The 14,137-nt window shown below is 37.6% G+C and overlaps 1 protein-coding gene across 2 annotated transcripts; it reads left to right on the top strand.

Moving 5' to 3' along the window:
- LOC109708969 (polyadenylate-binding protein RBP45-like) lies at nt 3,313-14,012 on the top strand. 2 transcript variants are annotated; one of them, XM_020230955.1, is made up of 7 exons: nt 3,313-3,932; nt 7,163-7,631; nt 10,801-10,856; nt 10,935-11,065; nt 11,710-11,806; nt 11,897-12,051; nt 13,582-14,012. In XM_020230955.1, exons 1-7 carry the CDS (start codon nt 3,549-3,551, stop codon nt 13,604-13,606), a joined length of 1,317 nt encoding a protein of 438 aa, XP_020086544.1. In that variant the 5' UTR covers nt 3,313-3,548; the 3' UTR covers nt 13,607-14,012. The 2 variants fall into 2 exon arrangements, with proteins under 2 accessions (XP_020086544.1, XP_020086545.1); XM_020230956.1 differs by having other exon boundaries at nt 11,897-12,055; nt 13,582-13,916.

Raw genomic sequence — 14,137 nt, forward strand, 5'->3', positions numbered from 1 at the left:
CTCGTAATTAGACGCGGTAACAACTTGACTGTGTTGAGAATACTGATAAAAACAAGTGCTCAGGGGTAACGCCAAAACCACATCGGTGCCACCCACTAAGTCTACAGAAGGCGAGCAAAAGAATAGTCAGAAAAGCAGGAAGTAAACTCTACCGCTCATCGATCACTACACATCATGCTCGTACTACTGATCCAACTGTAGTAAATGTCAAATCTGACACCAATCCAATCGGGGACTTGGGTAAGCATACCCGTCCCCGGACTGTGAATACACCAGTCCCATCGCGGTTCCGTTGCGAACTATCAGGCTCTATCCACATAACTTGGTCCGTGGAGAGCAAGTCCAACTGGCTATGGGAACACAACGCGAAAGCAAAGCTGATCTCGGATGGCACTCGTGGGCGTACACCACGAGCTATGCAGCGTTATCTCTGGTCGAGTTTACAACAGGCTCTGAAAAGCCAATAGTCAAGAAAATCAGATTCGTAACTGAGTCTAACAACCAACAAGTAAAGATGCCCTCAGACAATCTGACGCAAAAAGAAAAAACATAAAGGCGATACGGGTCCACGTCACGTCTAACCGCACCCATTAGTCCGGAACAACCTGAACAATACTGTTTAAAAATCCACTCGGTACCAGCCACCGAGGCGTATAATGTATACTTAAACCACCTGGAGTATCGTCCTCGGGGTGTATACGTGACTAGATACAACGTTAATTAATCGGCTCTAGAGTTTAATACAGGCAGCTTAATCAAGTGACATGTCAAATCGCAGGGTTTTCTCTCCTAATTCAATTTCCAAGTCCAACATGTATAACCTATTCAATTTATTACCACATGCTCCAAATTCAGATATGCAATCTACCATTTAATCCATAAATTCGAGCTAGAATAGATTATCCAGAAATTGAAAACTATACATGTCGACGATTAGAACTTAGGAATCAAAACCGATGTAACCCACCTCGACAGCGACCCAAGCACCGGCGCGACGTCGAGAACGACGAAAATGCACCCTCGCCCGGCCTCCAACGGCACTACCACGACGCACGCACGCTCCAACGGCTCGCAGGCGCGAAGTTGACGTCGCTCCAATCTCCAACTATAGCCTCCACGAGCTCTCCACTTCCAACTAGAGAGAGAGGGAAATTACAAATCACCACTATCCCTCTGTAGGCCACAAGATAAGGATGCATGGGGGGTGCACGTGGCATCCAAAGCCACCCCCATGCATCACCAACCGACTAAAAAAATTTTAAAAAATAAATAAATAAACAAGGGTACTACACTTATCCCCACTACTATATATAGGATAGAGAGAGGCTGAGGAGTTTATTTTTGCTGTGCTTTCTCTCTCTAGTTCTTGACCATGAGCAAGGTAGAGGCCTCGGGTGGAATTCGGATTGTCGCCGACGTTGCGCCGGGGAGCCGTTCAAGCGCGTGGACGTCGTTGTCGCATCATTGGGAGGCGGGGCAAGCGCGTAGTTCCGCTTCTTTTGACTTCTCGCCGGAGTTAGATTAGCTTTTGAGGTGGGTTAATGATATACTTACCAGAATTCTCAGAATTACCTCCTAAGCCTTTATGTAGACAGCATGTATTTTTGGTGTCGTTTAGCATGTTTAGTAGCTCGGTTCTTTGATTTGCATGGTTTTAAATCTGAATTGGAGCTTAAAATATTAGCTAAATTATACATGTCGGATTTGGACTTGACTTAGTAGAAAACTATCGATTCTACACCGTCATTTCCTGAAACTACTAGATTTAGTTTTATGAGCTGTAGTTTGTTTGTATCGCCGCAGTTTGTGGGCGGTGGATACCCAGAATAGTGTAGAATGCATTTACGCTCGTGCTGGGATGCCGAGCTTATTTTTACAGTAGTGTTTAGGCTGTTCCGGACTGTCGGGTACCGTCGTGGTTGATGGTGGACCCCGTTGGCTGTTTTTGCATCAGATTGTGTCGATGGCACGTAGATTATGGTTGTTAGACTAGTTAGACCCTTTCTGTATTGATTATAGCCTGTGAGAGCCTGATTAGCTCGGTAGAGACACGTTTGCATACTTGATTGGGTAGCGCCCACGAGTGCCACTCCGGAGTCGGGCTTAATGCTTTTGCGTTGATGTCGGTTTGTCTTATTTTGACTTGCTCTCCACTGACGACCTAGCGTGGTGGCGGTTAGTGTAGCTTCGACAGGCGGGACGGGTGTGTTCACAGTCCCTAGTGAGATTGGGTCAGAGATTCCATTTTCTACAGATAGTTAGTGTTGGATTGTGATAGTATAGTGGCATATAGCTGTAGGTTTGTTCCAGCTTCTCTTACTATTTTTGAGCATATATCTGTAGATTTAGTAAGTGAACCATTGAGGTCGGCAGCAGATCCCACTGAAGACTGATTCTTTTTACAGTAGTTCTCACGCCCAGTTATTGGAAACCTTTTGCAGAGCCTGCGTCTTTGGTTGCTGCTGTTGCTGATTCAGATCGTGGAAAGGGAGTCGCGAACTAGATCCCTTCCCAGTTTCTACTAACCTAGAGATTTACACCAGCTATAGATAGTTGTAGTTTTTGGTTCTTATATATACTGATGTTAGTATTTCGTCGGAGCGAGTATTTTTGTATCAGGATACTATGTATATATTTGAACCGATGTTATTTATATATGCTTTCTTTTTAGCAGCTCTATACTACTGGTTGTAGTGTTGTATGATTATAGGTACAGGTATAGCTATCGCTTCGTATACAGAAAAAATTTCTTTATATGCGGCGGATTTGTCGGCGTGCTCGGAGAAATGAGTAATCCGGGGCGTGACAATAGTATTATATCCTATATCAATTCTATAACTGTCCTATTTTCTATAGCCCAGCCAAACAAGACCAATAAAAACAAACAACTTTACGAAAATAGATTTTAAGACATTCAATTCAAAACAAATAATACTACTGTATCGATTTGAGCTATCATACTATTGGAAACACCAATTTCTAATTTTTATATTTTTGGATTGATACTATTATCACCACCAACTAGTAAATCATGGAGATTTAAGATCTAAAAATTAGAAATATATACTTTTCAATGGTGTAGTAGCCTCACACCTATTGTATCTAACTGTGGTCGGGCGTAAATAATTTCGGATCTTAAATATGGGCCAAGCCCATTTGCATTGCGGCACGAGTTGGTTTCCTTTGGTTCGGGCTCGCCCGGTTCAAGTGAACTGATTCAACCGGTTCGGGATGGTTTGTTTTTCTTGTGCAAGGCGATTGCGAATAGCGATCGAACTCGAACCGCCCTATATAATCCCACAAGCAGGGGCTCCTTACTTCTCTTTCGCGTGCTCTATCTAGGGTTTGCGTTAGGGTTAGGGCTTCCTCCCGACCCGTCGTCTCCTTCGCCCTCCGCCACCTCCCCTGTACCCGCTCTTGCACCTAGGGTTTATCGTTTATCCTTTCCTTGCTCTCTCCCTATCCTGTTCTTAGGGTTTTATTCGCCTTGTATTCGTTATTAGGGTTAGGATTTTTTCTATCATTTTACCCTTTTCTCCGCTCCGAAGATGATGCAACCGGCGGGAGGTATGGTTCAGCCCCCAATGGGGATGGATCAACAGCACCATCAGCAGCAGCCGCAGCAGTGGGCGGCGGTGATGGCGCCGCCGCCTCCGCCGCCGCAGCAGCAGTACTATCAGGCGCCGTCGGCGGCGGGGGCGCCGCCGCCGCCGATGTGGAACCAGCAGCCGTCCATGGTGCCGCCACCGGTGGTGCCCCAGCAGATGGGGCCGCCGCCTCCGCAGCAGCAGTACCAGGCGTCCGCCGCCGCAGCTGTTGCGGCGCCGCTGCAGCCCGGTTCGGCAGATGAGATCCGAACCCTATGGATCGGGGACCTGCAATATTGGATGGATGAGACCTTTCTCTGGGGGTGCTTTGGCCACAGCGGAGAGGTGACGATTGTTGCGTTCTTCTTAATTTCTCTCTATTCGGATGTAAATGTGCCTTTTACTTTACCTTGTTTAGATCTTTGTCCTGCTTGGTACTGTTCTCTGATAGAATATCGGTCATTCTTTTAAGGCTTTATGTTGAGGATTTGGGACCTATTTTACTTGGCGTGAGCTTGTCTAGAGTTGTTTGAAGAAGTGGGAAATGGTAATGGGTTTTCAGCGAAGTCTCCTCATCATAGCTTCCTGCTGTACAGAAACTTCTAGTTGGAGTTTCTGTTTTTGGGCCCAAAAGCTCATTTCTACTTTTCAAGCCAGTGCTGCATTCTTTTGTTTGTTGGAAGCATGCTTTCTCAGAGATTTGTCACTGTTGTGTAGAACTGTTCCAGAAGCTAGGCTAGACATGCACTTATCCTTCTGAGTGGTACTTTGTTTAAAGTATTGAGTGGATTTAGAATGTTGTAGTACATGAGCTTGGAGGAAGTCGAAGTAAATTAGTACTTCAGGTTATTCTTTGAATCTCAATCCTGTTGCACTCCCTTTGGATAGGGAGTAAAGGAGAAAATAGAAGATAAATTTAGGATAGAAAATCATTTTCTTTGGTTTGGAGTGAAAAATTGAGAAAGGAAGAAAAATGGAGAGAAACAGAGAGAGTCCATCTTATGACATGTTTATCTACTTTTATGTAAACTAGTTACAGTGCACGTGCGATGCACGTCACATTTGCAAATTAAATTAGATTTAAATATAAAATTTAAGTTAAAATAAATTTTGAAACTGTATTTTGAATTTAAATGGTTATTGATGGCAGAGTCTATTTTTCGATTGATTTATTTCTAAATTGGATTTGTTTCTATGCATGTTTTCAATTTAGTTATACCGTAAATGCTTTTTATGTGTTCCATAACAAACAGATTGTTTTAGTGTATACCCAGAATTTAAAAATTTAAATTGATTCCTAAATTTCTAAATTTGATTTGTCTTTGTGCATGTTTCCAATTTAGTTATACTGCAAATATTTTTTATGTACGATAACAAACAAATTTTTTTTGGTTTTTTTGTGCATTTGGCCCCCTCAAAAAGGTTTTTTTCACAAAATAGTCCTATCAATTTTATAATTGCAATTTTGGTCCTATCCTTGCCATGCAGGCACCACATCAGCGCCACGCAAGCTGGCTTGGGCGGCGTTTAGTTGAACACGGTGTGTTCAAACACGGTGAATGGTTCATCGTGTTCTAAATTTTTTGAGGTGGCCAAATGCAAAAAAAGCCCCTTTTTTTTAATGTATACACATTTAAAAATGGGGCAATTGCTTATATACCCCTAAAAAGTTTCAGACTTTCTTATTTATCCCGCTTAGAAGACTAATATAAAAAAACCCTTTTAACGTCCAAGTTCTTTCAAATATACTCCTAGAGTTAGATTCTGTTAGTGAACTGTTAGGAACATCCGTTATCTCTGTAAAATTATTATTTTGCCCTTTCAAATATATCCTTCTACTGTTACCAACTTTTCTTATTTGCCTTTAAGTTAGGGACAAAAGAGGTATATTGACTTCTTTTTAATTATGGTAGAAATTTAACTTGGGTTTAATTCGAGATGACTTAATGGGTACTAATAGCGGGGTTATTTCTGAATAACGGAGAAATATATGAGGGGTATATTTGAAACAAAAAAGGAGGGGTATATAAGATATTTCAGAAGTTTTGAGGATATATAGGTAATTATCCCTTTAAAAATTTAAATTGATTTCAAAGTTTAAATTAAAGTTTGAATTCAGATTTAAATTTATGAATCAAACATAAAATTTAAAAAATTGTTGATTTGATACATATTTTTAAATTATTCTAGTTTGCAAATCTTATTTGTTTTTAGTTAGTTAATTTTTTTTTGTAGTATGCATGGAATATTCCTTTGTTCCATCTAGGTCTGTTTGTCAACTAAAAATTTTCCATCCGCTTTTATATATTACATAGATATAGATGAATATGCAATGATGGTTGTATCTTAAATTACGGTGTGCTAATGACAAATTGTTTGTTGTTGATGATCTGAAGCATGTAACTGGTCTTAGGGGAGGGCGTATCAAGTGATATATAGTAATTTATCCATGAACGGCTGAAGTAACTCCTTGACATCTTCTAAATGTTTCGGTAAATTAAAGTTGTCCAGCTCCCCTGGCATTGCTTGATTATGTCTTAATGTTGATGATTCAGTGTTATCGAATATTTTGAGAGACATATCTACTAGGGAGGATGTAGGGCATAGATTGGGTCTGATTTAGTGAAGTGGAGGTGCAACAAGAGACCAATGCAATGAAAGTGTACTTTAAAAAGTGAACTATAAAATACTGTTATAGTCAAAATTATGCTTGATGGAGTAAAGTTTGGATCTTAAGAAACAGCATGTCACAAAAATGTGTGTAGCAGAGCTGAGAATGTGTAAACTGATGTGTCATTATAACTACCGTAAGGTATAAAAGAATAAATATGCGTACTCTACAGTGAGAGTGGCTTCAATTGCGTGCAGAATAATCTAGGTGAAAACATTGTGGAGATGCACATGTTCTTTCTGTAACAGTAAGATGATCAAATTAGGGGTGTGAAGGGGGGAATTGGCCAACACTGACATGATTTAAGGTAATGCAAGAAGATTAAGTTGCAATTTCACTTGGAGAGAATATAGCTTGTAATAACTAATAACGTTGCACGATAAAAGAGCATCTCTTAGGAATACAATATAGTTTAACTTCACAGTTGGTAAAAGTGATCTGACCTAGCGATAAAGCTGACTTGTGTTGTGTGTTGCAATGCATGAACCAAGTAGTTGTTTTGTCCTCATTTGAGAGTATTGAAGATTATACTTAATTTTGTTATGAGTTACTTCTGTTAAGTCTTCATGAACTTGCAATTGTCTATACTATTACGCCTGCTTGCAGGTGTTATTCTACACCACATTTGTGATTTATTAGGGAAGGAATACTACAAAATTTGAAAACCGACCACCATTTTCACATGTCTTGGCCATATCTATTTTAAGATCTCTCTTGTAAGAAACAAATAATGTTATCGTTTCAATTGAGATATTGTTGTGCTTTTACAGCTATCCTAATTGAACAGGGACACAGATGAATAATATATGGCAATAATAATACATATACTTGAACATAATGGGCATCACTGTATGCTTTCAAAATTTATGTGATCCCTCTAATTATGGCTTGTCCAACAACGCAGGTTGTCTCAGTGAAAATCATTCGAAATAGGCAGACTGGGCAGTCGGAGGGATATGGTTTTATTGAGTTTGTCAGTCGTGCTACTGCAGAGCGAGTTCTTCAGACATATAATGGGCAGATGATGCCAAACATTGAGCAAGCTTTCAGGCTGAATTGGGCTTCATGTGGAGCAGGTGAAAAGCGTGGAGGAGATGATGGCGCAGATCATACTATTTTTGTTGGTGACCTGGCATCAGATGTTACGGATTACTTGTTACAAGAGACATTCAAGGCCCGCTACTCCTCAGTGAAAGGGGCTAAAGTTATTACAGATAGGCTTACTGGGATTTCCAAGGGCTATGGCTTTGTTAGGTTCGGAGACCTAAATGAACAAGCACGTGCTATGACTGAAATGAATGGAGTTTACTGTTCTTCAAGGCCAATGCGGGTTGGTCCAGCTGCAAACAAAAAGAATTCGGTTTCTCAAACTGGTATGTAGCTTCATTATTATTCTGGTATAATTGATTACAATTCAGTTTATGGTTATTGAATATTTTTGTAGGGGATATTAACTAGTGAATTACCTTTGGAATTCTTTATTTTGATCCCAATAATTTGTAATATAAGTTGAATGCTTGGTCTTGTAGTGATATTTCAAAATATTGTGCTACATCATACACTTAAATATAATAGGTATTGCTCCGTGATTTACCTGGCCATCTCCTCTAGTACTTTCCTTTGTGGAATTAGGATCATTTAAAATAATATTCAGTACTGGAGACTTGCAGAAGTTAATATCTTTGCAAAGTAGGATGACATGCTACCTTCATTTAGTGACAGAAAGTTTTCAGCTGAGATGCATTTTTCTGTTTGGGTGGCCTGTTGTTACTGCAGTTTTTATTATCTGAGAATTTGATTCCTTGTGTTTCATGCGGCATTTTGCTATGTGTTTATTCTCAGATTAATTTGATTTAATTTAGGTGCCTAGAGTCTTAGTTTACTTCATTCATCACCCCTATCTCGGAGATTTTATGCATTATCCTTACTTTTCCTTTTTTTCTAAGACTTGCTCTATAAAGATCAAACTAACTTCGGTCAGCTTGTCAATATCTATAAAATCTTTTTCTAGGTTGTTCTTTAATTGTTTTTTTGGACTTCTAAGGATCGAGTCCCTTGGTCCTATTTAGCTGCATAATTCTGGAAATCATGTCTAATCTTCCAGCTATCGTAATGTAGCAATATATAGTTGTTGTTTTGGCCCTGCCTGATTTTTTCTTAGGCAATATTCATCTTTTACGTTGGACGATCTCCTCTAATATTTGGTTAGAGCTTTATTGATAAATGATAAGTGCTGAAAATCCAATTTATGAATATTCTTCCTCAGCCTTTTCTTTTTAGTAACAGTTCTGTTTGCTAAAGAATGAATGCCTACCTTTTGAATTAGTATTTTGAAATCTTTTAGGTCTTGTTTGGTTCACCTAGTTTAGACTCTAGAATCACAGTGAGATTCATTGATTCCGATAGTAGTTGTTGCTTCACAGGAATCGAATTCTGATTTGATTCCACTTTGGAATGAGAATGGTCCAATCCCCGATCTAGCTTTGAATTCTAGATTGGTCCATTCTAGAGTAAATTGCTCAAACCCTCTCTAANTCCCTTCAGCACTCTCCTATCCCTTAATGAAAACCCTCTCTCAAAATTCTAGATATCCGAATTGTCCATTCCGATTTTCATTCCAATAATGAACCAAACATTTTTCGATAATTTCACCATTCCATTCCCCATTCTGAAGCAATCCAATTCCATTTCCAATTCTTATTCCAATCATGAATCAAACATGCCCTTAATGTCTAAAGGGATCAGTTAGAATCATAAGAACCCACTGACTTTTTTCCAATTGCAGTATCAACCACTAACATTTGTTCAACATGAAATGACAAACTAACTTATTTCCCTTTGTATTTTGACCTATAAAACGTGATTTGGTGTTTAAAAGATCATCATTATCTTATGCTGCACAAATCAACCGTCCAAAGTAGTTGTTTATACCAAATCCATTTGGTGAGAATAGACACTTGGTGGTTTTTCTTTTTTTTAAAAAATTTATTATCCAAATGAATCTTTCTGGATCAGATTGCAACAGAAAAAATGTTAGTGGTTTTCATTGTATCATTTTGAAGATGGTCAGCCAAAATGTTCAATTTGGTGAATAAACTTTGCCTTAGTGGTTCATACTGAAAATGAATGAACTGCTAAGTTCTTGACATGAAGAGTTATCACCTAATTACCAGTTGTGATGGCCGCAATGCTCCTTGAGTCCTTATTGATTATCTAGTAACACTAAATTTAATGCCGCATCTTGTTGTGTCATGCTTAGGGCTTAGTGCATTCACAATGAGTCATAAGATGAAAAGAAGTTACCCTTCTGAAAATTGTTATTTGCTGTGAAGTTAGTTCTCTCCTAGATACGCTACTGTGTGAATGCTACTGTTATCTCTCTCATTGATATTAAAAATATTATCTTTTGAATGAATGTTACTGAATGCACATGTGAAAGGTGAGAAATTTCTGCACATTCGATTTAATTAGAGAATATTCGATTTAATTAGAGAATGTTTTCCTAGCAGGACTTTGAGATCAAAGTTATTAATGGAATATCTATACCATCAGATGTAATCTGTAGGTTAAGAACTTGCATGCTAATTTGTATATTTGGATGTTTAATTGTGTTTGCATTTGACTGTTCCAAAGTTGATCCTCTTTATAGTCAATATTTTTTTGTGTTGATTCCGTATCCAGCACCTAGATTTTGGACCGAATTATAATTTTGTCTCCAGAGTTTCAAGAATAAGGAAATATGGTCCCTAAAGCCTGCCTGCAGTTGCAATTTGGTCTTCGTAATTTCAATTGACAATTTAGTACCTCATTACTTTGGTTTCATTTCAAAATTTTTAATCTTAATGAAATCTACAGATGGTGCTGGCCTGGTACTTTTCTAGGCATTTGACTAGGAGGATGACTTGATTGTTATGCAGATTGAATTTCACTGTGTAAATTGTTGCTATTAAAACTAAGGACAAAATGGGAATCGATGTCTTGTTATACTTGGGCCTTTTGGTTTAATATAGTACTCCCTTTTTGTAGATTGAATTTGGGAACTTTAAGTAGCCTTATATGCCTACAATAAAAAATCAAAATATTGTTGATAGAAATGGCCAATTGTACGCCCCAATATTTTTGACTCAGCTGTAAATAATTTATAGTAAAATTCTACAAGCAATCAATCCAAGTCAATAGTCTGTTTCTATGTATATTATCGATTGGTATTCAGTAAAGTTTTCTATTTACTCATGTTTCCTGCAAAAATCTGAAATTTTGTATGTACTATTTAAAAACTTTCTTACATGTATACCTTGTACTTATGAAAACATTTGCCTTAAATTTTTTTTTTTTGCAAAGCAAATCAATTTTCCTTGTAAATTTGATGACTAGCCAACTATAGTTAAGCGTATTTTGAAAGAATTCACCATAAGGGGTTTCCTTGAAATTCTAGTTTTACATGGTATCTGTGCAAATAGGTGAATTTGATGTGATATATATGTAGAAGCCGCTAAGTTACTTTCTAGCTCAAATAGTTTCTTACATATCTTGATATTGCAGCTTCTTACCAGACTACTCAAGGAACTGAATCCGAGAATGATCCAAATAATACAACTGTGGGTACTTTGTTTACTTAATGCAACAATTTGTTGATAGATGCTCTGTGTTCTTAGAAAAGAGTTTCGTAATTGCAGATATTTGTTGGTGGTCTGGATTCAAGTGTTACGGACGACCATCTAAAGCAAGTTTTTAGTTCATATGGAGAACTGGTTTATGTGAAGATACCTGTAGGCAAGAGATGTGGGTTTGTGCAATTTGCCAACAGGTTTGCACTTTTTTACATTTTCAAACATAAAATTTTCCCTTATTTGGTGATAATTTAATCATGTTTGTTTGACCAGTTTTTATTGGAGATTTTGCATCTTTTCTTGTGCTAAAATATGTTTATAGTTTCTGACTTTTACATTGGCCTTTCAAATGTTTAAGTTCTTCCGTATATTTTTGTACTAACCCTCAAAAATAAATTCTAACAGAAATCCAACTTCCTGCATGAACATGATGACTCTTTTGTATTGTTGAACATGATCTAGATGGTGAAAAATTCTTTGTCAAAAAATTCAGTCAAATCGGTCTGTTCTACACCGTTATGAGTAAAAAACTCTTATAGTCTGTCAAAAATTGTTTGTTTTGAGGCCTTTCATACACCAAGTAAATGATTTTTGAAAATCTGAAAATTCAGTTCTTGGTACTTCAAATACTCATCATGTTTAGATGTGTCTATCATTGATTTGGGTTCTGTGTTGAAAAATGAATTGATAGATTGAAGTCCTCCGTCCTGCTAAAAGTATAGTTGCAAGGCTCATACATATAAGAAAGTTTACGGTTATATAGGTGAAGAAAAAAAATTTGCAGAGATATAAATGTGAAAGCTATGTTATTTATGTATACATGTTATACTTGTTTCTTCAGATCATGTGCCGAGGAGGCTCTAAAGATGCTGAATGGTAGTCAGCTTGGGGGACAAAACATACGGCTCTCGTGGGGTCGTACACCTGCAAATAAGCAGGTAGCATTATCTATAACTTTCTTCAAATTTGGCCTTTTTCCTATAATTTTTGATCTTGAAGGGACACTGAATTTCTTTATTGATTTTCAGCCTCAACAGGATCCTAACCAGTGGAATGGCAGCTATTATGGGTATGCTCAAAGTTATGATACATACAGCTATGCCCCACCTCAAGATCCTAACATGTATGCTTATGCTACATATCCGGGATACGGAAATTATCAGCAGCAGCCGCAGCAGCAACAGTAGGTAAATAATTAGTTCTTGTTTGATTTTTTTTGAGTTTCAGTTGCTTATGTTTTAGAGATTGATCTTTGTGTTGGGGTAGGTTTTTTTTTTTTTTTTTTTTTTTTTTTTGGCTTTTTTTTTTTAACCTTATATGATCTGAGAGATTGTTTGTTATAATTGAGTAATAACTATATAAATATAAATCTTGTCAAAATACACTGATTACTTTGCTTGGGGAAGGTTTTTTAATCTCTTGTTTATTCTGGTATCCAATTCTCATGTTAGTAAAGAGCCAAGCATGTTCATCTTACATGGGAAGAAATACTGCGGCTAGAGGGGTGCTTAGAAGTAAATTGCTTTGGAAATCCTTACTATGTTTATATGATTGTTTGTGCTATGAGATACGATTCCTAGACATAGACATAATACCCTAAGGCGAGTCATAAACTACAAATATGGTGGAAGTATAATGAGCATCGATAGAATTGATATCAATGTCGAGCTCAATCAAGAATCTTTAGTTAACCTCAATGGCAAATCCTCATGAAATATGAGCTGTAGGTTAGATATTTCTAGTTCATAGACCTGCAAAAGTACTCTTTATTGTATACAATCATGTTCCTTTTCCTACAATATTTTAGTTCTATATTGAGTGACGGTTGGAGAATTATTTAGGACACTATGCTTTTAAATCTAGCTTTATTATAAATATATAAAATTATAGTCGAATTAGAATGCTTTCAAAGCACCGGCCCTCAGTGCGTCCACATTTTTATTCCGTTGGATGTGCATTGCTACTTGTTAATGCTTCCGATGAGTGGGAATCTTGATGCGCATTCGGTGGCAGAACTGAGTGGTAGTACTAGGTCCCTTGTTGCTTCTAAATGCATTCTAGCTCAACTTTGTAATATCATTGATTTTGTTGTTGCTTTAATATATACATATGAGAAGAAAGCGGTATGATGTAGAAGTATAAAATTAATTTGTGAAGAGCAATGCGATCTGTGCACAACTTATAGGGTGTGAATCTTACATCTCACCCATCGAAAAGCTACTAATATTTTTACTAGTCCTATCACCCTTTTTGTTTAATACAAAAAATCTAATAGGGGTTTTTGAACCCTTGGATGGGTTGGTGTAAAATGTACGCCGTACTTATAGGGTATACAAGTAGAGAATTTTCCGTATCTAAATTTGTAATAGATCGCAAAATCTTGAGCATGATATCTTTGCAAAGGCTTAAAGTCTGAATTGCATGCAGAGAATAGGCATACCTGCATGGGTGGTAGGCTATGTAGGCTAGGCGGCAAGATTATGCTTAAACGCCTAGGTAGGACCACCTATGTGCCTAGGCGCATTGGTGGCTGCTTGTAAATATGAATGAGTCATCAATGTCCCAGAAAAGGAAACAGATTTTCGCATGTCTCTGTTGTGGCTAAATGATATTCGAATTGTCATTATCACCTGAAATGGTGTTTTATTTAAGAATTTGCAAATATTGCTTTTTATTGCCAACACAGGAGTCTAACTCACAATTTGTTGTGCAGTGATGGTTTGCGAGTCAGGATGTAGCACGAAGTGCATATGGCAGTGGAACTTTGCTGCCTACGCCTTGGAGCGTTATACGATTCGTTCATTTCGGCACGGAGGCTTTGTGATTTCTGTTGAAGTAGTTTGTTTCTTGTTTAAGATTATTATTATTATTTTTTCGGTATGACTCTCAGTTTGGGCGACTTTTTCTTTATAGTACTTCTGAATCTCTGAAGTCTTTCTATTGTGATGACTAGAAAGCCGTTCTGAATCTCTGAAGTCTTTCTTATTGTGATGACTAGAAAGCCCCTTTTCAGTCACCTTTTAACTATATTTATAGTTTTTAATTTTCTTCCTGTTTTGTAACCTATGGAGCTTCGTTCCTTGATCTTAATCTGGTAGTGGTTTTGTGGTGGTTATAATGGGGCAGTTCCTTTTTTGGTTTCAATTTGAGCTGTTTAAGTCAATCATAGTGTTTGCCATTTTGGTTGCTTCGTTAGCTGTTAGTTGTTAAATTGCAAGGAAATTTGCAACTCATTTGAAATAGTTGTTGGAGATGGGAAATTTAATGCT

Source organism: Ananas comosus, linkage group 4 (assembly GCF_001540865.1).
Source record: "Ananas comosus cultivar F153 linkage group 4, ASM154086v1, whole genome shotgun sequence".
Taxonomy (NCBI): domain Eukaryota; kingdom Viridiplantae; phylum Streptophyta; class Magnoliopsida; order Poales; family Bromeliaceae; genus Ananas; species Ananas comosus.

Excerpts from the sequence above, each read along its gene's own strand:
- LOC109708969 (XM_020230955.1), top strand. The coding sequence starts at position 3,549 with ATGATGCAACCGGCGGGAGGTATGGTTCAGCCCCCAATGGGGATGGAT. Across the intron at positions 11,066-11,709 it reads TTTGTGCAATTTGCCAACAG|ATCATGTGCCGAGGAGGCTC; the intron begins GTTTGCACTTTT and ends TTGTTTCTTCAG. Across the intron at positions 12,052-13,581 it reads CAGCAGCCGCAGCAGCAACA|TGATGGTTTGCGAGTCAGGA; the intron begins GTAGGTAAATAA and ends TTTGTTGTGCAG.